Source organism: Erinaceus europaeus, chromosome 1, assembly GCF_950295315.1.
Source record: "Erinaceus europaeus chromosome 1, mEriEur2.1, whole genome shotgun sequence".
In the NCBI taxonomy this organism is placed as follows: Eukaryota; Metazoa; Chordata; class Mammalia; order Eulipotyphla; family Erinaceidae; genus Erinaceus; species Erinaceus europaeus.
In genome coordinates, this window is record NC_080162.1 from 200,530,356 (window position 1) to 200,557,358 (window position 27,003).

Consider the following 27,003-nt stretch of genomic DNA (forward strand, 5'->3'; position numbering starts at 1 on the left):
GTGTTGTGATTCACTGCCGAGACTTTGATGACCACACTAAAGAACTAGGCAGCCTGCTCCATCAGCCTCCACCCTGATGATAGAGGAAGAGGGACGCTGAGAGTCAACACTAGTGTCTACCTGATAGGGCTGTGGGAGGACGTCGTATGTTGTGATTTATTGCCGAGACTTTGATGACCACACTAAAGAACGAGGCAGCCTGCTCCATCAGCCTCCACCCTGATGCTCTTGCTCACTGTTGGCCAGACTCCCAGTTGTCCACCTGGCTAAGTGTTGACTGTATTCCGGGTACACAGACAGGTACATCCTCTCCAGGAATGGGAGAGAGAGCTCACCTCATGAGTGATAGATGTTCTTTCAAACTTACATACCAGATCTGACAGTTTTCATTCTTCCTAAAAAGAAGGGAGGGCAAAGGGAAAGACCAAGGGTCTTTCAGTAATGGATGGCACTCATTTGGAACCTAGGAGCAAAAAGAAAGAGTGTCACCCACAACAGTTGATTGAAGGAAGGGGCAAGTCTAGATTAATGGAATCAAGCCAAGCAGGTTGTATCTTGCCTCGTGGAGGCAGAGTGAGTTCAGTCCATTAAGATTAGCCTCTTGGGAGTCCGGAGGTAGCGCAGCGGATTAAGCCCACGTGGCGCAAAGCAAGGACCAGTGTAAGGGTCCTGGTTCGAGCCTCCGGCTCCCCATCTGCAGGGGAAGCGGTGAAGCAGGTCTGCAAGTCTCTCTCTCCCCCTCTCTGTCTTCCCTTCCTCTCTCCATTTCTCTCCTCTCTAACAACAACAGCATCAATAACAACAACAATAAAACAGCAAGGGCAACAAAAGGGAATAAATTCATATTAAAAAAAAAAAGATTAGCCTCTTAGAATACTTCAAAAAGATGTACGAGTCAGCTTGGAAACACAGCTGGTTACCGGTTGTTTGTCACCCTGTGAGTGACGCATCCGTCTTCCTTCTCTTGCCTTCCTCCTCCTTGTTGTGCAAGCTTCAACCCAGACATCTCCTCGTCAGCAAGTCCTCCCAGCTACCTTCATCCAGGTCAGGTGTCTCTTTCTCTTTCCTCCCTACACAAACTTGTGCCTATCGACACTTAGCACACGCTCTTGTAACCATCTGCTGACCTGTTATCTCTCCACACACCCCCTCCCCTCCCCGTTGACGGGAAGCTCCTGAGCAACAGCCCGACCTGCTCTTCCATGTCTGTCTGTGCTTGATCCCTACAAAGCCTTTGGTTCTGCCTTCTGCGGAATGAATGCATCCATCCATCCATCCATCCATCCATCAGCCCCAACCCCATTGAGTTCATCTTTCAGCCTTTGTTTTTTTTGGTTTATGAGAAGAAATGAGCGACTTTGAACAGAGAGAGTCTTCCCGATGTCAAGGTGCTGTCATCTTTCCCTAGGCTCGGTCCCACGCAGCTGAAGATCTTCACCTGTGAATACTGCAACAAGGTCTTCAAGTTCAAACACTCGCTGCAGGCCCATCTGAGGATCCACACCAACGAGAAGCCGTACAAGTGCTCCCAGTGCAGCTACGCCAGCGCCATCAAGGCCAACCTCAACGTGCACCTGCGTAAGCACACCGGTGAGAAGTTTGCCTGTGACTACTGCCCTTTCACCTGCCTGAGCAAAGGCCACCTCAAGGTGCACGTGGAGCGGGTGCACAAGAAGATCAAGCAGCACTGCCGCTTCTGCAAGAAGAAGTACTCGGACGTGAAGAACCTCATCAAGCACACGCGGGACTCGCATGACCTGCAGGATAAGAAGGTCAAGGAGGCCCTGGATGGGCTGTGCCTGATGACCAGAGAGGGCAAGCGGCAGCTGCTCTACGACTGCCACATCTGCGAGCGCAAGTTCAAGAACGAGCTGGATCGGGACCGCCACATGCTGGTCCATGGGGACAAGTGGCCCTTCGCTTGCGAGCTCTGTGGCCACGGCGCCACCAAGTACCAGGCGCTGGAGCTGCACGTCAGGAAGCACCCCTTCGTGTACGTCTGCTCCGTATGCCTCAAGAAGTTCGTCAGTTCCATCCGGCTGCGCTCCCACATCAAGGAGACGCACGGGGCTGCCCAGGAGAACCTGGTCTTCACCAGCTCCATCAACCAGAGCTTCTGCCTCCTGGAGCCAGGGGGTGATATTCAGCAGGAGGCCTTGGGGGACCAGCTGCAGCTGGCAGAGGGAGAGTTTGTGTTCCAGGGGGTCAGTACACCCACACCTCCGGAGGTGGCCTGCCCCGGGGATGTGCAGCCTGAAGAGGGTCAGAAGGAGCCAATGGTCCCTGTGGAAGTTCCCGTAGGACCCGCACGCTTAGCCGACTCCCAGGCTGAAAGTGCCGTCCTGCCACCCAGTGAGCCAGAAGCCGCGGTGGTCTCCTCAGATCTTCACTCGCACGTGGTGGCTGCTGGTGAGTTTCTGCTGAAAAACAATGCCTCGCCTGCTGAGGCTCACAAGGACACCCTACACAGAGACCCCACGCAGAGTCAGGGCGATGGCGTCACACTCTTGCTCCCCAAGGTCAAAAGGGAGGAAGTGAAGCAGGAGACTCAGAGTGCCAACTGCCCTCCCGGGGATGGGCAGAAAGGGAGTGCCCTCCTGCCAGAGTGTCCAGATCCCAGTCCATGTCTCAGGTCAGAGCAGGATAAAGCTCCCAAGCGACCTCCAGTAGCCGGTGATGGGGACAGAGCCCTGAGCCAGCCTGACCCTTGCCCTCCCACCTCTGAGCATCAGGCTGGTGTCACCGCCTTTATGAAGATCCTGAACAGTCTACAGAAGAGGCGAATGAACACTGGATTGTGCGAGAGGATCCGGAAAGTGTACGGAGACCTGGAGTGTGAATATTGTGGTAAGGAGGGGGCAGCTCAGGCGTGCAACTGGTCGGAACTCTTTATTCCCAGCAGCCCCCATCCATCCCCATCATGCTTTGGGTCACCTTGTGTTTGATTTGAGCTCATATTCCTTTGCAAAGGACGCTTCCTAAATGAGCTGCCCCTCGTCATTTGTAGATAGCGATGGGTGGCCACCGAGCTGCAGGGTAGCATTTGGAGTCTTTGTAAAGACAACAGCTGGGCAGTTAGCCTGTTCGGTTTGGTCATGCCTACACACAGAGATGGATTCTTCAGGCCTCTGCCAGATCGTAACCACGAAGGATCTTTCTTCTGGTTCAAGGCAAGTTTAATGGTGAGCTTGAGGCTGTGGCCATGTTCTAGATGAGGAGAGGGAGAGAGAGAGAGAGAAAGAGAGAGAAAGAGAGAGAGAGAGGTTGGTTCCTAAAGTGACCATTGGCACTTCTTAGGAAGGTCCTGAATAGAAATTTCTACCTTACAGTGCAGACATGGCCTCTGAATTTTCTGGAAAGTTGTCCTCACAGGAAACAGGTGTTCCAAGTGTCAGTGGAGTTTAGACTCATTCATGCACCCAGTGGTATTTGACAACAAAGCAGGTCCTCAGGAGACTCTTACTTCCTCCTCTTCTAGTTCTGACATCAGGCACAGAGAGTAGCACTCTTAAGATGTATCACCTCCTGCCTTTGAAAAGTAATTTCCAGAGAGAAATGTGGTGGAAAAGTGTGAAGGGTAACCTGACCTGGACAGGCACAAGAGGGAGTCAACTTTAGTCACTAAAAATAATAACAATAGTAATAATAAAAATCAACTTCAGTATAAAAGAAACTTTCTTGTTCTCATGTGAAAATATTTTTTTAGGCAAACTTTTTTGGTACCAAGTGCATTTTGATATGCATGTCCGCACCCACACCCGGGAACATCTGTATTATTGCTCCCAGTGTCATTATTCTTCCATCACCAAAAACTGCCTTAAACGCCATGTAATTCAGAAACACAGTAACATCTTGCTGAAGTGTCCCACTGACGGCTGTGACTACTCGACTCCAGATAAATATAAGCTGCAGGCACATCTTAAAGTTCACACAGAGCTGGTAAGTAGCAAGCCCGAGTGGCAGTTCCATCTCCCTGGGTGCTCATTGCTTCCTCACAGTGGGCATAGGGAGGGATCCCTGCACCTTGCGAGTCCAGAAGTCCAGTGTGTGAGCGGCCAGCTCTGAACTCACAGCTCCTCACAGACAGGCTTTTGCTTCTCTCTTGGAAGCTTGTTCTGTGGGTTCCTGACACGGGAAGACTTTCACACTATGTTCGAAAAAGCAAAACCCGGTTGAACACATTTGCTTTCTGTGCAAAATATTCAGTGTCAGGGAAAGCCAGTTGGAGAAAGTTTCATAAAGCGGAGACAGAGTGAGGGTTTCTTAAATGACTTCCTAGATGGTCAGTAACAGAGATGATAATCATAGCTGCAATGGGAAGTTGATGAGATGAGAGGAGACGATGCCTGTGCAGCGTCAGGCACACATAGCCTGGGGGTGGGGTCAGAGTTACAGAACACACTAGATGTTGATGGCATTGCTGTCCTCTTACTGTGTTCTTCTTCTTCTTCTTTTAGTTTTCATTTGATCAATAGCTTTTTTTTCCTTAAAAAATTTTACTTATTTATGTTTATCTTGTAGTGAAAGAGAGATACAGAGAAAGATACAGAGAAAAAAAAACATAGAAAGATCGGAGCACTGCCAGCTCTGGCTTCTGTTGGTGCTGGAGATGTTGAACCTGGGGCCATAGACCCACTGGCATGAAGGTCTTTTGCATATACTGTTTATATTATATTATATTATATTATATTATATTATATTATATTATATTATATTATATTATATTATATTATATTTTGGCTACCAGGGTTATCACTGGGGCTTGGTGCCAGTACTGTGAATCCATTGCTCCTGGCAGCCATTTTTTCCATCTTATTGGATAAGAGAGAAATTGAAAGAGAGAAATTGAGAGAGGCTGGGGGATTTAGAGAGGGAGAGAAAGACACCTACAGACCTTCACCACTCCTGAAGCACGCCCCCTGAAGGTGAGGATCAGGGGCTCAAACCTGGATCTGTGTATGGGGTCCTTGCACTTCCTACAGTATGTACATAATTGGTCATGCCACCGCCCCGCCCCCTGTTGTGTTCATTCTTATAAGCTGTAAGAAAATGACTGTGAAGCACTGGTTTCCTAAGTGGTTAACTCAAGGTGCAGTTAATAGTCGAGGTGTGGCAGGTGAACTAGCTTACTTGGAGAGTGTGCTGCTTTGCCATCCATGTGCAGGACTCAGATTCAAGACCAGCTCCCACTGTATTGAAGGAAGCTTTGGGGCTGTGGTCTCTCTTTCTCTCTCTCTCTCTCTGTCTCTCTCTCCCTCTCTCTGCCTCTCTGCATTCATTCTCTGTCTCATCTAAAAAAAAAATTCTCAGGACGATAAAACTTAATTCTTCAGTGGGAGATCATGTAGCACAGTGGTTGAATGTTTACTTGTGCAAATCCTAGTCTAACTCAAGACTGACACCCTGAGACTGGTTTGCGGCTTTTTGAAGTTAGCAACCGGTCACACAGCTGGCCCCGGGAGTGAGTGTGTCTTAGTTGCATTCTTTTCTGTACCATAGACAGTATAAGGCGAAGTTTCAGGAACTGCCATTACCACTGTCTTCTGGCACAAAGAATTATCAGCACAGTAGAGCTTTCTCAGTAAAGTTGAAGTCAGGTTGATGTTCACTACGTAGGTAAGAAGAGCCCAGACTTTGAATTTAGCTGCCTGGATTTAGATGCTATCTCTAGCTACCATCTAGATTATGTGATGTTGAGCAAATCATTTGTTCTTTGCGAGATTTGGTAGTTTTCTCTATAAAGTATGTATCAAGAGTATAAGGCTGTTTTATCCACTTATAAACAGCATATTCACATATGCAGGTATATGTGTGTCACACACAGACACATGTGTTTAGTCCTGTGTATATGTATGCATCTCCTAGGGCCTTCAGCGGGCCACAGTGGAATGCACTAGATGAGGAAGTTGGCTCTGTGCTTGGATGGTTGAGTGTCTGAGCTATTCCGTCGCCTGGCTTCTCATGCTACACATTCTGCCTTTCTCAGTAAGATGTGAAGACGTGTTCTTCCCACTTTTTATAAACTTGCTGTTGTGCTGGCTTGGCTTCCAGTCTTGTCTTATGGCAGGGAATACTGAGGTGACAGGTCAGTAACACAGGCTTTGCTAAAAACTTCTGTGAAGAAGAAAGAGAAGAAGAAAAAAAGGGGAAGGAGAAGAAAAAGAAAGAGTGAGAGACAGAAAGAACCCTCTAAGAATAGACCATGATGAGAACTGAGCTCTTGAAGAAAACCTGAAACATAATAGTTAAGGCCAGAAATAAGACTTCTGGTTTTTAACAGTGGTTCCCCTATTTTCCCACGTATTTGACTGGAAGCTAAGTCATCTTAACAGTTAGATAACTGTTCTGTGCCTCGGTTCACCCATTTTCCAGTGGGCATGAAATGAGGGAATATATGCAAGTTTGTCAGAGCGATGCTGGGCCTAGAGAAAGCACAGCACACTGCTGTTTGCTCTCTTTATTGTCTGTGCCCCTTGTTCTGGGGTCTGCTGCTCTGGGCTCACAGGCTGAAGGTGAGACTGCCTGTGAGGAACTTCACAGTCTGGACCTGCCCATTTTTCTCCACACCTAACTTTTCCTTGCCGGCTGTCTGTGTCAGAGAGTTCCTTCTTCTGTTTTCGTTTTCTTTGTCCTCCCTACCCCTCCCTGCCCTCTCCCTCCCCCCATGATCCGTCTCCTCCCCTGCTCCCCTTACCCCTTACCTCTCTTCTCTTCTTTTGATGTCAGGGTTATCTCTGGGGCTTGGCTCTCCATAACTCTGTTACTCCTGGCAGCCACTTTTATTGCCATTATTATTCATTTAGCTTTTGAGACAGAGAAAAGATGAGACACCTGCAGCACTCCTCCACCGATTGTGAAGCATGTGCCAGTAGGTATGGGATAGGGGCTTGAACCCAAGTCTTCACACATGACAATGCATGTGCTCGACTTGGTGAGCCATCACCTGCCCCCCCCCCCCAACTGTTTTCTAGCTCCTTGATGTTGAGCTCAGCCTCCTGACTATACTTTTGGGCTTCCTGGTCAATGGAGGCACTTTGAGAACATATGCAAAGAGCTTCTACTCTGATTTTATTTTATTATTATTATTATTTTTTTGCCTCCAGGGTTATCGCTGGGGCTCGGTGCTTGCACCAGGAATCCACTGCTCCTGGAGGCTAGTGTCCCCCCCCCCCCCCGTTGCCCTTGTTTATCGTTGTTGTGATTGTTATCATTACTGTCATTGTTGTTGGAAAGGACAGAGAGAAATGGAGAGAGGAGGGGGAGACAGACAGGGAGAAAGACAGACACCTGCAGGCCTGCTTCACTGCCTATGAAGTGACCCCCCTGCAGGTGGGGAGCCGGGGGCTTGAACTGGGATCCTTAAGCCAGTCCTTGTGCTTTGCATCATGTGCGCTTAACCTGCTATGCTACCTACTGCTCAACCCCCTTTTAAGATTATTTTTATTTATTGATAGAGACAGCCAAAAATTGAGAGGATAGGAGGAGATAGAGAAGGAGAGAGAAAGAGAGACACCTTCAGCCTTGCTTCATCTTTCTTGAAGCTTTCCCTTTACAGGTGGGGGGCCGGGACCTTGAACCTAGGTCCTTGAGCATTGTAACTTGTGTTCTCAACCAAGTGTGCCAACACCTGGCCCCCACTATATTTCTCTTTCAGTGTTCTGCCATTATGGGTCTTCCTTCTGAGAGCCTTGCCTCTCTGCTACCAACACAGAAGGCATCCTGGGAAGTGTGTGTGTGTGTGTGTGTGTGTGTGTGTGTGTGTGTAAGAAGTAGAGTAACAGTTACTATTTTCACTCTGTGGTCCACACCCTTACACAATCTTATTTAATTCTCCTGTGTTCTCTGGGAGGAGGTGGACAATTTGGAACCTTCTGTTGCAGGGTGACTCAGTCACTGCTGACCCAGGGGCAGGGGCGGAGCACCAACCTGCAGGATCCTCTGCACGTGTTCTGCTCTCCGCAGCACACTCGGCGGTGGCCAGCCACGAGCGTCAGGCACGCTGCTTTTTTGCAGAGCTGTTGCACACTTGTACCTCATTTGAAGGAAGGCAGTGGAGGTGGACTCTGTCCCATGCAAACAGGTTCTGTGCTGGTGCTTCCTGCATTGTGCTGAAAGCTCCTGTAATGAAACACCCCTGGAAGTTACCGCCAGAGAAGAGCAGTGGGTAGCGCTGAGGAGCATGACTTTGTCGACCTTCTGAGAAGAGGAGGTTGTCCTGCTTCTCACTAACATTTCCATAGACGTTGTTAAAGTTTAATCCCAACCTTTCCCTCGCTGGTATTTGGCATTTCTCCCATTTGAGGCACCTTTAAAGGTGAACGTGCCCCCACAGCTTCTGAAGCTCCCACACGTGAGCTGGAGGCCTCGGTCTCTACGTGACTGGCATTGGGAACTCACCCGTGAATGAGGCCTGGCCCTGCTCTCAGGGTGCTCTTTGTTTCATCGGGTGCTCACCCAGTGGACTGGACTGGCAAGATGGCAGTGAGGGAGGGCAAGAGAGGCCACCCGGAATGCTCCCTTGCTCCCCAGGTGTTATTTTTGCCAGGCTGGCTTCACGGGTGGGTCACAGACGACCAGGGACTCATGGTTGAGCTGTAGGCAGTATCTCTTTATTCATGCAGGACGCAGGGCAATCTATACCAAGCTAAGCCAAACTAACAAACTACAAACAATCTTGTCCTTATAAATATACTAGCCCAGTAGGGTGGGAACAGGATGTGACACAGAGAGGGTGGAGAGAAAAGTGACTGGTGAAAATCAGGGTATGACAAGGAGAGGGGGCGGAGCAGGCAAGAATTCTACCACTGAACCACCAATGCCCTGGAGGGAGGGTGGTGCTTGTTAACAGCGGTTATGTAAATAGAATACAGTGTTATGTAAATAGAATGCAGGGGGGATTAAACCAAATGAAACAGAAGGGGCTTTTAAAAGCAGAATTGGAAGCATACCAACACCCAGGGCAGCATAGACAGGTCAAAGTAAAGGAGGGCTGCCTGGAGGAGGAATAGAACTGGGCCTTGGCTAAGGGGAGATGATCAGGAAGTTCCCAGCAGAGGAGGGAGCACAAACCCATGGTGGAGTGTGTGTGTTGGGGGGGTTCTTATTTACACCAGGATGCTTAGTGACTAAGCATTTTCCCACGAAACACTGGAAAACGTAGGCGTAGCACCATCTGTGGAGAAGGTGCTATGTTCTGAGTTTAGATTAGACATTTGTCTTTTGAGCTTGTCGATTTGCTTGTTTCATGAGACAGTGAGTTTCATGTTAGAGAGACGCCAGAGCACCGTGCTCACAGAGGCAGTGCCAGAGATGGAAGTAGGAGCCGAGGCGTGCAAGACCTGAGCTCTGCCCGCTGAGCAGTCTCCTCAGCCTGAGCTTGTCGCGGGCCTGGAAGCATGGATGTCATTTGTGATGGGTGTCGTCAGTGAACTGAGGATCCTGGGAAGGGAAAGGTCTGGCTGGGCTGGAAATCAGTGCTGTCGTGCTCCTTTCTTTCTCCTCTCTCCCTTCCTTCCCCCCTCCCTCTGCCTCTCGCTCCCTCTCTTGATTTCTCCCTCTCTCCCTTCCTTTCCTCTCTCCCTTTTTTTTTATTTCTCCCCCCTCCCTTCCTTTTCCTCTTAATTCCTTTTTTAAAAGATTTATTTATTTATTTTTATTTTTTTTAAATTATCTTTATTCATTTATTGGATAGAGACAGCCAGAAATCAAGAGGGGGGGCGTTAGAGAGGATGAGAGACAGAGAGACAACGGCAGCCCTGCTTCACTACTTATGAAGCTTTCCCCCTGCAGGTGGGGACCGGGGACTTGAACCTGGGTCCTTGTGCATTGTAACATGTGCGTTCAACCAGGTGCGCCCCCACCCGGCCCCTAGATTTATTTATTTATGAGAAAAAAAAATTGGAGCATCACTCAGGCACTTGTGCTGCTGGGTTGGAATTCACGATCTCGTACTTGTGAGCCAAAGACTTCAGATACTGCACTGTTACCTTTCCAGCTATCGCCAGTGCTGTTCAGAGCTGCATGAGTTCAAATGCCGACTGTTAATATTTTAATTGCTATCAGGGTGTTCGTTAGAGCTTGGTGCCTACATGATGAATCTATTACTGCTGGTGGAGTGGCCTTCTCTTTCTCCTTCTCCTCCTCCTCCTCCTTCTCCTCCCTCCTCCTTTTCCTTCTCCTTCTCCTCCTTCTTTTTATAAAGACAGAGAGAAATTTGGGAGGGGAAGAGCAAGAGAAGAAGAGAGACTCCTGAATCACTGCTCTGCTTCACTACTCGTGAAGCTTTCCCCCTGCAAGTGGGGGTTGGGGACCTGGGTCCTTGCGCACCGTAATGTGTGCATTCTACTTTGTGTACCACTGCCGGGCTCCATGTCAGCCCGAGGGTTGGTTTCTTTTTATTTAATTTATCTGATTTATTTGTGTAGGAGACAATGGCCCTGCCCTCAAGAGACTTGAGAATTAGATGAGAAAGATAATTGGTGACATACACCACAGTGATCATCACAGAGCATGCAGAGATAACAACAAATACAAGAGAGTGCTATTCAGATTGGGACTGAGGAGATAGGAGAAACAGAAAAATGTTCCATTTGGTGTGGCAATTCAAAGATCATCCTGTCCATGGAAAATGGTTCTGTTTGGTTACTGTGATGCTGTTTTATCACAGGAAGCTCTGGAAGCCTGTCAAACACCCATACAAAACAGCATAACAACAACTGGTCTGTGATCAAGTCCAAAATGACTGGCATCTGGTATCAGCTAGGAAGACCAAAAAAAAAAATCAAACCATTTTAGTTAGTAACATTTTAGATACATTGACAGACCCACTTAGCTCCAGAAAAACTGCACTTTGCTTGAAAAATACTATTTTAGTTTAATCCCAGCAAGTCCATGTAAGCTCTGTACCTCCATAGCCAAAGTAGAGTATGCATTTCTCATCAACTGGTATTAACTATTTCAAACATTTCTTGAGTGACCAGCACCACCTCTTCCTTGCTGTTACCACTAATGAGCCTCACTTCACGGCCTGCCACCTTTCAGACATCAAGTTGCATTTGCTACCATGAGTCCATCCTGACTTCTCTTGGCAGACAACCTCACCTCTCCAGAGTCCTTCCCCACTAGGGAAAGATAGAAACAGACTGGGGGTGTGGACCCACCTGTTAATGCCCATGCCCAGTGGAGTAGCAATTACAGAAGCCAGACCTTCCACCTTCTGCGCCCCCAAAAGAATTTTCATCCATACTCTCAGTGGGGAAGAAGTGATAGGAGGAAGAGGATAAGAGAACTCTGAACTCCAGCTCCGTCAGGACCTGGAGAGAGAAGAGGGAAAAGGGAGGGGCATTTGGATGTAGTGATAGAGTCACAAGTGCCTTGGAGGGGAAGAGAGGACTGGACCTGCAAGAAAAAGGCGACAATTATGTACAAATGTAGACAGATAGTTGTAGAAATAATGAGCCCATATCTGAAACCTTGGGAGAACGGCAGTGGCTTGCAGTGGAGGGATTGGGGGACTCAGAACTCTGGTGGTGGGAACGGTATGAAATTATAGCCCTCTTGACATATAATTTTGTAAATCAGTATTAATAAAATAAAATTAAAAAGGAGGATGGGCTTGTATAAACTAGCCTTTCCCTGTGCACTGGGACTTTAAGAACATCACTTTCTATAGTGGAGGGAGGGACTATTATGCCCACTTCACAAAGAAAGGTAGGAGGTGAGGTTGTGAAGCCACATCACTTACAAACTTCCTCAGGTGTGGGAGAGGCTGGGCTTGAGCCTGCGCTGTGGACCTCTCTCTCCTAACTCGTCCTCACCCGTCACAGTCTGAATGCCACTCTTGTGAATTTGTCGTTACCTCTGCGTGCCCTATGATGATTCCTGTGTCGTATCTATGATGATTCCTGTGTTGCCTTTATCTTTCTCATCTAATTCTTGAGTCTCTTGAGGTCAGGGCCATTGTCTCACACCTGTATTCTCAGCATGATGTTCAGCAATGATGGTGACCTGAGATGGAAGTCTCTACAGGACTGTAGATGCCTGAACTATGAAATGCTCAGAGTGGAATCTCCTAACTTATTTTTGTAACCCTGTTATCAAATATTTTACAGGTTGGGACTAGTTAATGCCCTTGGTGGGAAGCATAGGCGTGTTTTTCTTCATTTACAACTAGTTTTAAAACTCCAGAATTGCCCAGTTACTTGACGTGGGGAAGGGAGAAAGCATCTGCTACAGAGACATGGACAAGGTCAGGTTTACCTTGAGCTGGAAACTGGAGCCCAGCCCCTTTGTCAGGGACTGGGGCTGACTATGAGGGTTTGAATGCCAAGTCCATCAGAGCAAACAGATTCTGAGGGCTGGCTCTTCTACTGTCAGTATGTGCAGATAGCTCACTTAGCCTCTACAGAGATCTTCTAACCGCTGCTCTTTTTATGTTTGTTGTTTCAGTTGAGTTTTCATCTCCTGTGAGGAACTGAGGGTTTTTTAAAAAAAGAAATAAGGGAGTCCTCAGAGTACACCCTTCTCCCAGCCCCCTCCCCGACTGCCTGTGTCCTTCTAACAATCTTCAAAGACGTCAGGAAAAGAGGGTCTTGGATAAGCTCTAAGATAAATTGCTTTCAGACTATCAGAGATTAAAAGAAAACAAATCAAATAGCAGAGGCTCAAAGGAGATTCACTGTAAACTCCTTCAAAGTCCTTCTGGTGATGAGGGCACCAAAGGGCAGGGTGATGCCAGCTTCCTCCAGGATGCACGGAGGCCAGGGCATCTTTTAAAAATAGCAATGTGAGTATGAGGTCCTGTGTATCTGCTGCGGGAGTGAGGGGCTGACCAGGAAGGACCCAGGACGGAAGAGTGCAATGGTAGGAGTCTGTGGAGAAAAAGCTTGAGCCCATATGCAGCCTGGCTAGACAGAACACTCAGGACAGTTTCAGGAAGGCTGCCCGGACCGCATGGACATGCCAGCTTGGCAGGCATTGCATGGAACCCAGATGTGGTAGGAAATGCATTCAGACTTTCAAACTGATTCAGAGGGATTTTTCTTTTTAAGTTCAAAAGTACTTTTCTTTCTTTCTTTCTTTTTTTTTTTTTTAAGCTAAGTGTACTCTGGGGAACATTGGCCCTAGGGGACATCCTGCAAGAGCAACAACTAATCCACAAATGAGTGTGGAGGAATGTTCATTCATATTCCCCTGCTGGAGAGTCCCAGGGTGCCTTAGCCTGCCAGAAGGTCTGATATCCCAGGCTGAGTTGCATAATAAGAAAGCTAGAATGATGGCAGCAAAGTCTTTGGGGCTTACTGAGCACTTACAAAGGGCAAGACTGTTGAGAGCACGTTTATGTGTGTGGTTTTCAACTTTGTTTTTTTAGAGCAGTTTCGAATCCACAGCAAAATTCTAGCAGAAACTAGAGACTTCTTCCTATACTCCCTGTTCTCACACACTTGTGGCTTCTACTGTCCACAGAATACCTGTTGTTCCCCATCCTCACCCGTCCTTGGCATTGTCAGTAATCTGGATTTAAGCCATTCTCTCTCTTTTTTTTCCAATATAATAATTTATTTATTCTAAAGAGGTGGATTCAAAGAGAGAGACCAGAGCACTGCTCAATTCTGGCTTGTGGTGTTAAGGATTGAATTTGGGACCTCTGAGCCCTAGGCATGAAAGTCCTTTTGCATAACAACTGTGTTATCTCCCCAGCCTGGATTTGAGCCATTCTAAGAGGTGTATAGATTTTTTTTTTTAATTTAATTTTTTACATATAAAAAAGAGACATTGACTAAACCATAGGATAAGAGGGGTACAACTTCACACAATTCTCACTGCCAGAACTCCATATCCCATCCCCTCCCCTGATAGCTTTCCCATTCTTTATCCCTCTGGGAACGTGGATCCAAGGTCATTGTGGGATGCAGAAGGTTGAAGGTCTGGCTTCTGTGATTGCTTCCCCGCTGAACATGGGTGTTGACAGGTCAATCCATACTCCCAGCCTGTCTCTTTCCCTAGTGGGGCAGGGCTCTGGGAAAGCAGAGCTCCAGGACACATTGGTGGGGTTGTCTGTCCAGGGAAGTCTGGTAGGCATCATGGTAGCATCTGGAACCTGGTGGCTGAAAAGAGAGTTAACATATAAAGCCAAACAAACTGTTGACAAATCATGTTCCTAGAGGCTGGAGTAGTGCAGATGAAGAGTTGGGGGACCGTCCATTGTGTAGATAGCTAGTAGGCATATTTTAGGTTTTGCCTAAGCCTGAAATCTGATATGCAGGTGGATCCTAATTATTGTCCGGGGAGATTTTTTTTAAAAATTGCTTTTTAAAAATGTAGATGACAAAACTCCGAGTTTCTTTTTTTTTTTTTAATTTTTAATTTTTAATTTATTTATTTAAGAAAGGAGACATTAACAAAACCATAGCATAAGAGGGGGTACTATTCTGCACAATTTCCATAACCCAATCTTCACATCCCACCCCTCCCCTGATAGCCTTCCCAGTCTCTATCTCTCTGGGAGCTCTTTTTATGTTCTTATTTGGCAACTATATCCTCTTTGGTCTTTGACCCTCTTTTAACTGGAATTTTTGCCTGCTGAGATTTAAGACCTCCAAATATATTAGAATAGCCTTTTATCATGTAGAGCTTTTGTAGACATTTTCTTCCAGTTTACAACTTTTTTTTTTTCATATTCTTGACTGTCTTCCTCGAGAAGTCAGTTTTAATTAGCTATGACCATTTTATCAGTTATTTTCCCTCATGAATGGCATCTTTGTTGAGGTATCAAAAAAGTCATTAGAATACTTCAGTTCATCCAGGTTTTATTCCCATGAACTTTTTTTTTTTCTGGAATATTCTAGGAGTCTTATAGTTTTGCATTTTCTATTTAGTATCCTGAGTCACTTTAAGTTAATATTTGGGAAGATTGTAAATTCTCTCTGTTTCCATATATATATGTCTTATATGTTATGTGTATTTTATTTTATATAATTTTTGTATTTATGTGTTTTATAAAATATAAAGTATGTACTTTATATGTAATTTATATATTTCTTCAAAACATATATAAATGTATACACATACTTTTTTCCCTGCATGCAACTATTCTGTTCTAACACTTATTTGCTGAGATTGTAGCCTTTGCTTCTGTGTCCAAGGCTACTTGAATGAATTCAGGTCGGTCTTTTTCTGTATTCTGTTCTGTTCCAATGACCTGTTTGTTTATTTTTCACCCATACTCTGCAGTCTTGAGTCTAGTCTATAGTGACATTTTAGCATTCCATGTTAGTACAGCGAGGTATACCAAGTCCTGAGCGAGTAGCATCAGTCCTCTCTGTCTCTGGATCTCCTGCCACTCCTGAGAAACTTTTTAGTTTGTCAGTATTTGCAAATAGCTGTCAGGGATTTTGACTGAGATATTATTGAATCTATGTATAGATCAAATTACTAAGAACTGACATCTTGACAACTCTGAGCCATCTTAACCATTAGCATGCAGTATCTCTAATTTTACTTTTATTTGGTTTATTTCATTAGAGTTTTATAATTTTCTTTTTTTGTTTTTTTAAATTTCTTTATTGGGGAATTAATGTTTTACATTCAACAGTAAATACAATAGTTTGTACATGCATAACATTCCCCAGTTTTCCATATAACAATGCAACTCCCACTAGGTCCTCTGTCATCCTTCCTGGATCTGTATTCTCCCCACCCACCCACCCCAGAGTCTTTTACTTTGGTGCAATACACCAATTCCAGTTCAGATTCTACTTGTGTTTTCTTTTCTGATTATGTTTTTCAACTTTGGCCTGAGAGTGAGATCGTCTCATATTCATCCTTCTGTTTCTGCCTTATTTCGCTTAACATGAATTTTTCAAGGTCCATCCAAGATCGGCTGAAAATGGTGAAGTAACCATTTTTTATAGCTGAGTACTATTCCATTATGTATATATACCACAGCTTGCTCAGCCACTCATCTGTTGTTGGACACCTGCGTTGCTTCCAGGTTTTGGCTATTACAAATTGTGCTGCCAAGAACATATGTGTACACAGATCTTTTTGGATGGGTGTGTTGGGTTCCTTAGGATATATCCCTAGGAGAGGAATTGCAGGATCATAGGGTAGGTCCATTTCTAGCCTTCTGAGAGTTCTCCAGACTGTTCTCCACAGAGGTTGGACCAATTTACATTCCTTTTTTTTTTTTTTTTTTTTTTTTTTAAAACTAGAGCACTGCTCAGCTCTAGTTGCTGGTGGTGTGAGGGACTGAACTTGGAACTTTGAAGCCTCCGGCATAAGAGTCTCTCTACTTAACCATTATGCTATCTACCCTCTGCCCTTTCATGTAGATCTTACAGTACTTTGTTAGATTTGTAGCTGAGCATTTCACTTTGTGTGGTGCCAATGTAAATAATATCGTATTTTGTAATGTCCAGTTCCACTTATTCTTTATAATATATTAGAAAGCAGTTCACTTTCATGCATTAATTCTAAACCCTGCATCTTGTTATAATTGTCTATTCTTTTCTTTAAAAATATTTTATTTTGGGGCCAGGTGGTGGCACATCTGGTCGAGAACACATGTTGCAATGCTCAAGGATCTGGGACTGAGCCCCTGGTCCCCACCTGCAGAGGGAAAGCTTTGCAAGTGGTGAAGCAGGGCTGCAAGTGTCTCTGTGTCTCTTCCTTTCTCTGTCTCCCCCTTCCTCTGACTTCTGGCTGTCTCTATCCAATACATAAATAAATAAAATTTAAAAAATATTAATTTTTTAAAAATTTTATTTGACCACCTTTGGTGGTGGGAATGGTGTTATTTGTGTGGAATTGTAGCCCTCTTATCCTATAGTCTTGTCAGTATTTCCATTTTATAAATAAAAATTTCAAAAAGATGAAAGAGAATTGATATTTTTTCCTTAAATATTTGACAGTATTCACTGGTGAATCCATCCTGACTGGTTCTTTTGTTTTGGAAAGTCATAATTACTGATTCCATTTATCTAACAGATGTATACCACTTAGATTATCTTTCTTGTGAGTTTTTTTTTTGCAGATTATGCTTTTTAAGGAATTGGTCTATTTCATCTAGATTCTAGACCTGTTCATAGTACTACTCTTTCTTTCATTTTCATGTCCATGGGGTCTGTAGTATGTATGTCTTCTCTATAGTTTCTGATAGCGATTTTCTTTTTCTTTTTTTTTTAATCTTTTTATATTACAGAATTACACATCAACAGTGGCTTGAATCCACACCATTTCCACCACCAGAGCTCTGAATCTTCAGTCTCCCCACTGCAATCCACCACAGTTCCCCTAAAGTTGTAGACATGGGCTGACCATCTTCTCTACAACTATCTGTCCACATTTATACACAGTTGCCCCTTCTTCTTCTGATTCAATCCTCTCTTCCCCTCTAAGCCATTCATAAAATCATAGCTACCTCCGTATGTCCCTCTCCTTTTCCGTCTCTCTCTCTGGGTGCTGATGGAGCTGGAGTGCAGGGTCTTCTTATCTTCATCCTATCACTTCTCCCCCGCTGTCTTTGTTCATAGTCTGGGTTGGTGATTTTATAGATATTTTCTAAGAGTTCATTTTAGGTTTTTGTTTTGTTTTGCTTTTAATTTCTTTATTGGGGAGTTAATGTTTTACATTTGACAGTAAATACAATAGTCTGCACATGCATAACATTTCTCAGTTTTCCATATAACAAAACAACCCCAACTAGGTCCTCTGAAGGACCTGTATTCTCCCCACCCACCCACCCACCCCAGAGTCTCTTACTTTGGAGCAGTACGCCAACTCCAGTCCAGGTTCGACTTGTGTTTTCTCTCCTGATCTTGTTTTTCAACTTCTGCCTGGGAGTGAGATCATCCCATATTCATCCTTCTGTTTCTGACTTATTTCACTTCACATGAATTTCTCAAGGTCCATCCAAGATTGGCTGAAAACGGTAAACTCACCTTTTTTTTTTTTTTGCCGCCAGGGTTATTGCTGAGGCTTTGTGCCTGCACTACGAATCCACTGCTCCTAGAGGCTTCCCCCCCCCCATTTTGTTGCCCTTGTTGTTGTGCTTGTTGTAGTTGTTATTGTTGTTGGATAGGACAGAGAGAAATGGAGAGAGGAGGGGAAGACAGAGAGGAGGAGAGAAAGATAGACACCTGAAGACCTGCTTCACCTCTTGTGAAGCGACTCCCCTGCAGGTGGGGAGCCGGGGGCTCGAACCGGGATCCTTATGCGGGTCCTTGTGCTTTACACCATGTGTGCTTAACCCACTGCGCTACCGCCTGACTCTCGAAGTCACCACTTTTTATAGTTGAGTAGTATTCCATTGTGTATCTAGACCACAACGTGCTCAGCCACTTCATTTTAGGTTTTGATGATTTTTCTTCATTAATAACTTTTTTTTTCAATAAAAATAAACTTTAAAAAATATTTATGTGTTTATTTGATATGACAAATTGAGAGGGAGCAGGAGACAGATAGACACGTACAGCTCTGCTTCTCTGCCAGTGAAGCTTTGCTTCTTCGGTTGGGGACTGGGGTGTTGCATCCTGGCGCCTGGACATTGTGCTGTATGCCACCAAGTGCGTCACCACCCTGTCCCTTTATTTTCAATTTTTTTCTCTAGTTTTTATTATTCCTTTTTCTACTGCCTTCTTTGGATATAATTTGTTCTTCTTTTCTATTGGGTTATCAGAAAAAGCTGTGACAGATATTTTTCCATGTAAAAATGCATCATGATTTTTTTTTCTGAAAATCCAATACTCTCCTAAAGTGATTTATTTTATTGTTGTGATGTCTGTGGCACCAGAACCTTGTGCAAGAATGATTTTACTGTCCCCAGGATGACTTTTTCATTGCTTTTAACTTACAGCTGCAGAGAGAGAGAGAGAGAGTCAGAGAAGAGAGACAGCACAGCCTAGACCCTGCTCTAATGCTGTGTCACTGCCATTTGGTCCCAGGGCTTGAACCCCAATGTTTGCAAAGCCAGACACCTTCTCATCTTCTGACCCCCTACATCACTGATTTTGGGTCTCCTTTTCTAAATATACACATTTTATGCTATGGATTATCTCCGAAGCACAGCTCTCACTCACTTCGCTGTGTTTTAGTTTAGCTCAAAATATTTCAGATTTCCTTGAGATTTATTCTTTCACTCATATGCTATTTAAAAATGTGTTGTTTCTTTGTGCTGCTATGGCACAGGTATGCACAGGTCTCTTCTGAGAGGCGTTTTTGTTGCCTTTGGGTAAGTCCCTAGGAGAGAGATTGCTGGGCCCCAGGGTAGGTCCATTTCGAGTGTTCCAAAAAACATCTAGACTGTCTTCCGCAAGTGTGGGGCCTATTTACATTCTCATCAGCATTGCAGAAGTGTCCCTTTTCTCCACATCCTCTCCAGCATTTGTTGTTGCCATCCTTTCTGAAGTATGACATTCTCACAGGGGTAAAGTATCTTCTCACTGTTGTCTTTATTTGCATTTCTCTGATAAGGAGTGTCTTTGAGCATTAAGTACTATGTCTAGCAGAATAAATGAGGGAAAACAAAAAAGTAAAAAACTCTCCCATTAACAGGAAAAAAAGTGTGTGTATAATGTGTAGGTATTTTGTGATATTTCTTATATCTTTATGTTATTGATTTCTAGTTAAATTTATTGTGGTCTGTGAACAAGCCTTACATGATCTGTATTCTTCTCTGTTTGCTAATCTGTGGCATAAGTTTGGTGAATTTTCTATTGAGCTTGTGAAGAATATGTATTCTGTTGATGGATGAAATGGGCATAGATACCCACTTTTTTTTTTAATACTTATTTATTTATTCCCTTTTGTTGCCCTTGTTTTATTGTTGTAGTTATGATTGTTGTTGTTATTGATGTCATCGTTGCTGGATAAGACAGAGAAATGGAGAGAGGAGGGGAAGACAGAGAGGGGGAGAGAAAGACACCTGCAGACCTGCTTCACCTCTTGTGAAGCGACTCCCCTGCAGGTGGGGAGCTGGGGGCTTGAACCGGAATCCTTACAACGGTCCTTGGCGCTTTGTGCCACATGCGCTTAACCCGCTGCGCTACCGCCTGATTCCCAGATACCCACTTCTTACTTGTTGACTTCAACTCTGACCCAGCTGATTTTCTGACTATTGAATCTGTCCACCTATAAAATAGATGGGAGTTGACGTTTCCAAGTATAATAGATTGATCTGTTCTTAGGTACTTGGACTCTGTTGTTAGATGCATCCATCTTAAGGATTGTTGTGCCTTCTTGAATAATTGTTCCCTTTATTATTATGGATAGACTCCCTTTTATCACTGACAGCTTTTCTTGTTTTAAAATGTCTTGTCAGAGGTTAGGAAAGCTACTCCTGCTTTCTCTTAACTATTGGTAGCATGTCATTATAAGCATTCTCTCTACCTATTTTCTTTTAATCTCTATGTCTTTATATGTATATTCATTTATTTTTGCCCCCCCCCCATTCTGTTATAGAGTGGATTGTTCTGTGAGAGTGAGGGGAGAGGTAGAGAAAGGGAGGAGAAGAAGTCATTGTTTCACCATGTGATGCAAAGGGCTGAACCCAAGGCCTCAGCCATGAGTCTCCTTTACAATATAAAGATACAATATAAAGATACATTCCTGTATCTTTATATTTAAAGCAAGCTTCTTATAACATAATAAGTATTGCTTCTTTTTTTTCTTTTGCCTCCAGGGTTATCACTGGGGCTCGGTGCCTGCACCGAGCAATCTTTGGTGCCTGCACCAAACAATCCACTGCTCTTGGAAGCCATATTTTTCAATGTTTGTTGTTGTTGGATAGGACAGAGAGAAATCGAAAGAGGAGGGGAAGATAGAGATGGAGTGTGAAAGATAGACACCTGCAGACCTGCTTCACCACTCATGAAGCGACCCCACTGCAGGTGGGCAACCAGGGGCTCGAACCAGAATCCTCAAGTGGGTCCTTGTGCTTCATACTGTGTAGGCTTAACCCAGTGTGCTCTCTCTCTAGTAAATCACAGATTTTCCCCCCTCTAGTATTGTCTTTACAAGGTTGAGATCCGGAGGGATATCTTACAGAAGTTCTGTGGTCCCTCACATACCTGTATCTCTTTCTCTATTTTTGATTTCTGTATCATTTTATTGAAGAAATGTTGGTGTATACCATGTTCAGTTCCTAAGGCTGCCATGACACCCAAGTGGCTCCACAAACATATTTAGAGGCCGGGAGATAGCTGACTTGGTTGAACTCCTGCCGCCTTACCACGTGGCAGGTTCCGAGTTTGAGCCCTGCCACCCCCTGTGACTGCAGAAGTACCGAGGGCTGTTGTGCAGATTTGGGGCAGTGCTATGCTGTCTGTCCTTTCTCTTTCTGACTGTCCTCCTCTCTCTAACTGAGATAGTCATACTGGGAACAGTGAGGACCCAATGCTAATGAATGAATGCATGAATAAACAAATGAATGCCTGGTATTTACTAACACAGTTCTGGCGGAAACTGGGAGTCCAAGATCAAGGTGTTGGCAGGTTGCTTCCCTCAGTGAGAGACTGCCTGGTCTTTGCCCCTTGTTCCTTCTGGTCTTCATTATTCCTGGTGTTGTAGGCATTCCTGGTATCTAGGCCTTTGCCTTTACTTTCCCATGATGTTCTCTCTTTGTGCCAGCCTGTCCCTGTCCCTTCGACTGACATTAGTCAGTCAGACTGGATTAGAGCCCATGCGAATGACCTTCTCTTATTACATCACATGGCAATAACCTTATTTCCACATTCCACACAAGGCCTCTGGGGGGAGGGGAGGGGTGGTGAGACAAGGTTCAACCCATAACACCTGCTTTTTAGGTAAAATCGTCATGCACATTTGCCCTGAGTGGAAAAACAAAACAACAACAACAAAAAGCAGGTGGACAAAAGCCATCACCTGTTTATCCACAAGAGCTTGCTGCCCCAGCCGGGAATCCGGCACAGCAAGTTCACTGAGAATGAGCCGTAATGCAGACTGAGTCTCTTCCCGGCTGCCTTGGTGGGACGCTGTCTGTAGCGTGACAGGAGCACCCGGGTGGGCCTTTGCACACATGAGTTCCTACCATGGCTGTTCCTCTTAGGCCTGAAATTATTGGCTTTGCTCTGTTAATCTGCAATGTAAGCATACTGATAGCTGTCCTTTGGTTGTCGGCTTGACTCAAATGACATAGAAGAGGTTCCATGCAGGCCATGCACTGAATACTGGAGTGCTTAACATGTATTGGCTCATAGAGTAGCGCTTTCTACATGCTAGGTCTCGAGGCCAAGCCCTACCTCTATCAGTCTTCTCACCTCCAAAAATCCACCGTCTCTCACCCCTTCTTGCCTTTTCAAAGGGAGCTGACACCACTCCTCCTCTGTCACTCCTGAGCTCCCCACGCTGTGCAGGACCAGGTACAGGCTGTGTGTCATGAGTTTGTGAAAGCGCATTGTGTGTCTGACCTTGGTGGTGGTGGTGGTGGTGGTGGTGGTGGTGGTGGTGGTAATGGCAGTTACTTTTCCATACGCTCTGATTTAAAAGAGACAGTCAACTGATTGTGCTCTCTTTCTGTTAAGGACAAAAGGAGTTATTCTTGTCCTGTGTGTGAAAAGTCTTTCTCAGAAGATCGATTGATAAAGTCACATATCAAGACCAACCACCCCGGTAAGATTATACATTTCAGAGTGGGAGATTGATTTTAAATGTTTAATTTTATTTTAATACACACACACACACACATACACATGCACATGCACACACAGACACACACACACACACACACACACACACACCCCTCCTACAGATGGTCTGCCATTCTGTATTTCTCTGACTCTCCGCTCATAATAATGTTTCTCCACTCACCACAGTCCATGCAAAGGGGGTGACCAAGACTTGATTAAGTTCTGCATAAGCTTTTGAGAAACATCTCACCATGTGACATAGTGAAGTACAACTTGATTCGCTATCTTAGTGCTGCTAAGAAGATCAGCCTCTGGGTTCAGGTGTCACTGTGGGATTCCTTTGCGTCGAACTTAAATCCTGGTTCTGTGACTGCTTCTGACCCTCATCTTGTTTTACCTTGCAGAGGTCTCTATGAGCACCATTTCTGAGGTTCTTGGGAGGAGGGTGCAGCTGAAAGGACTGATTGGAAAGAGAGCCATGAAATGCCCATATTGTGATTTCTACTTCATGAAGAACGGCTCAGACCTTCAGCGGCATATCTGGGCACATGAAGGTGAGGGCTTGTCTTTCAGAGTGGAGTACATCCTGAACGTAGTGCCTGCATGCTCCATCTGAGAGCGCTTTGGGTGGAAATCAGATCTTCATTTCCCCTGCAGCTAGAAATAATAATAATAATAATAATAGTTGTTATTATTATTATTTTCACTTAACTGGAGAACCACCCAGTTCTTGCTATTGTTGGTGCTCATACCTCTGGCATTCAAATTCTCTTTGCAATGCAAGTGTAATCTTCCTGGTCCTAGGATTTCCTTAGGACACTAAGAAATGTGTCCAGGCACCAGGCAGTGTTACACCTAGGTAAGCACACTTATTTTAGCTTTCAAGGATCCAGGTTGGAACTCCTGGTCCCCACCTGCAGGGGGAAAGCTTTGCAAGTGGTGAAGCAGGGTTGCAGGTGTCTCTCTGTCTCTTTCCCTCTCTGTTTCCCCATTCCCTCTTGAGTTCTGACTGTCCCTATCCAATAAATAAATAAAGATAATTTAAAAAAATATTTGGAAACAAAAAGAAATGTATCCATTAGTATGCTCAGATCAGTGATATGAATTATTATTTGTTTGCACTTGGAATGTGTAATTTTTCATAGCTCTTCAAAATAAATAAATCACAGTGACTTATGTCCTGAGAAGCAAACCTCATGGGGACAGGGACAACGTTGTCTTGGACACAGCAATCTCTCTGGTGCCCACCGTAATGCCCTGTGCAAGCTGAGGGTGGAGGCAGGGTTGGTGGAATAAATGACTAAGAGACAGAGGCTATCAGGAGCCCTCTGATTCCAGCAGTGTGGAGAACCGTCGTCCATAGTGTAAAGAAAGCATCTTGAAGGTGGGACAGTTGTGCAGACTGGAAGTAGTAGAGGATGACTGTAGCCTGTGCTCTTTGAGTGCTTCTCTGGGGGCAAGTGTGAACTGTTCTCTGAGGCACTGGGAAGCTTGAAGTCAAGACTCTGTTAGAAATAGCAGGTTGAAGGCTGGCGATATGAACCAACTTGCCAATGCCTATGTCCAGAGGCAATCACACAAGCCAGAACTCTCATCTTCTGCACCCTCAACATAATTTGGATTCATACTCCCAGTGTGGGAGAAATGATGGGGGGGTGGGGACCAGAGGCTCTGAACTCCAACTCCATCAGGAACTGGGGAGAGAAGAGGAAAAAGGGAGCTGGCACTCACGAGGAGAGGATCCAGCCAGGGGGCAAGTCTCCGATCCTCCCTCACCGGCTCTCAGGGACTGCGTGATCCAGAAAGGAGGACTCGGGGAGTACTCTGGTACGAACACTCGTTTATTTGGAGATGGGTACAGGTTTATATAGAGAGTTAAACAAAGAACATTTTCCACATATGTCAGAAATTACAGGTTTCTTAAAGGTCAGCTTTCCCCTATAGTAGGGGGCTGGTATGACAAGAATTGATGAGATACATAAAGGTCAAATGATTATTCTCCATGATGCAGGCAGGTTAATTATCCAAAGGCATTTGAGAGAAGCACAGGGGTTACACCAGTAAGGTGAGGTAGAGAAAAAGAAAAACAAAGCTTGGTGCAAACCATAGATATCAAAGGGCACAAGGAAATAGGATTTGGGGGCTTTTCACTGTCTGGTGTTAGGGGTGTATGATAGAGTGTGTTCTCCTTTGTGATCAAAAGGTGAAGTGGATGTGTGAACTTTGAGTGAACCCTAAAGCAGACAACCATTTGGCCTGCTGCCAACAGGGAATACTAAGTGTGAGAGGCCTGTAGGCTTTTTGTGAGCTTGAGAGACTAACAAGGAGAAACTTGAGTCTGGGAGACTTTTCCCTCTTGGCTCATCTCTATAAGGAGAGAGGCTAACAAGTGAGGTGTCTTTCCAGACCTTCATCCAAGGATAGGAGAGCTTCCCTAAGCTCTACCAAGTTTTCACATCGTCCTACAAAAGGGAAGGACATTTATATATAGTCATAGGTGTATGTGTGACTTAAAGAAGATGGGATCATAGAAAAAGAAATAAGCAAATCTATACAAATACAGTTGTGTAAATAATAGATAACTCATATCTGGAGCCTTAAGAGAACTGCTATAGTTTACAATGGAGGGATTGGGGATTTTGGGGTATCTCTCTCCCTCTCCGGCGGGGTGGTCTCCAGGGGAAAGGTAACGGGCTGGTTCTTTCTCGCTCACGACAGGGGTGACACGAAGTAAAAGACATCAGAGGACTCTTAGCGTGCCTAGAATCTGAGTCCTAGAGTCCCAGAATCCTAGAGTCCGTTTATTAACAAAGTGGACATGAGTTAAATAGAAAAGCAATGGAGGTAATTATTGTTGAAATATGTCAGAAATTACAGGTTTCTTAACAGTCAGCATGCCCCTAAGGTAGGGGGCTGGTATGTCAGGAATTGATGAGATACAAGACAGTTATTTTCCATGACACAAGCAACTTAATTATCCAAAGGTATTTGAGAGAAGCATAGGGGTTGAACCCGTAGGGTGAGACAGAGAGAAGATGAATATCAAAAGGCCATATAGTTTGGCATTTCTCTTGTCTGGGGTCTGAGGTGTGTGATGAAGTGTGTGATAAGGTGTGTTCTTCTGTGATCAGAAGGTGACTTTGAATGAGTGAATCTGTGGCCATGTGGCCTGCAGTTAATGGAGGGAAGTACTGGGGTATCTGTGGGCCTGAGAGTCAAGAAGGAAAGAACCAAGTCTGAGTTTCCCCCCTTATGCTCACCTCGGTTTAGAGAGACTCACCAAGAGGTTATCTTCTCAGACCTCCATCCAAAGATGGGGGTGGTTCTCCCTAAGCTCTATCAGGCTCACACATGTTCCCAACATCGGATGCAGAACTCTTGTGGTAGGAATGGTGTGGAGTTGTACCCCTTTTAATCTTGTAACCATGTAAATCAATATTAAATCACTAATAAAAAATTTTTAAAAAAGAAAGAAATAGCAGACTGTAAAAACTTTGTTTTTTTCTCACTGTAAGAATGTGGGTCTTCAGGTCTTAAGGCTTGGTGTCATGCTGCCAGGGAAACCATTCCAGACTTCTGCAACTGACCATTTCCTTTGATTAGGAGCCTAGACTGCTATAAGCAGAAACCAAGATGGTTCCTATAAGGGAATGAACAATTAAGTAAGTGTATTCTATGATGTCTTGTCTGTAAATAGAACAGTAACTGGTGGAGTCAGTGGCTGGAAAGCAGAGAAGCTGAGATCGAAGGTCAGGGGCTGCCTGCACCTATGTTCATTACTCCAGCACAGCCTATACCTTTGTACTTTTTTAAATACTTTATTTTCTGTTAATGAGAGAGAGAGATAAAGAGTGATAGGCCATAGTACTTTTCAGTTCAGGCTTATAGTGATCTTGGGGATTGAACCTGGGACCTGAAAGCCTCAGGCATAAAAGTCTTTTGTTTGTTCAAGTTCCCCTAACAGACAAGCACATAAGCATGGTAAACTGTCTTTTTAAAAAGTTTTTATTATTAGTGATGGAATATTAATTTACAAAGTTACAAGATAACAAGGGAACAGCCCCACACCACTTCCACTACCAGAGTTCTGAATCCCCAGTCCCTCCACTGGAAACAACAGCAGTTCTCTTAAGTAAGGTTGCAGATATAGGTTAACTATTATTTCTACAACTATCTGTATATGTTTGCCCATTTTTGAAAATAAGGTCCCACGTTCTCTTTCTTTCCAAGTCACACATACACCTGATGCTACCCCCAAATGTCCCTCCCTTTTTCCTCTTCTCTTTTTGGATCCTGATGGAGTTGGAGTTCAGAGCTCTCAGGTTATCTTTCTCCTATCACTTCTCCCCACTGGGAGTAT

General features: G+C 44.7%; 1 protein-coding gene across 4 annotated transcripts in view; it reads left to right on the plus strand.

The window, feature by feature from the left end:
• The window catches only part of ZFAT (zinc finger and AT-hook domain containing), a 236,474-nt gene that overhangs the window by 107,348 nt on the left and 102,123 nt on the right, over window positions 1-27,003 (plus strand). For all 4 annotated transcript variants that reach the window (XM_007521895.3, XM_060201065.1, XM_060201061.1 and 1 more), the window contains 4 exons: window positions 1,409-2,847; window positions 3,707-3,939; window positions 22,539-22,626; window positions 23,048-23,197. In XM_007521895.3, the coding sequence (XP_007521957.2) occupies window positions 1,409-2,847; window positions 3,707-3,939; window positions 22,539-22,626; window positions 23,048-23,197 (1,910 nt within the window). The remainder of the gene's footprint in view (window positions 1-1,408; window positions 2,848-3,706; window positions 3,940-22,538; window positions 22,627-23,047; window positions 23,198-27,003) is intronic.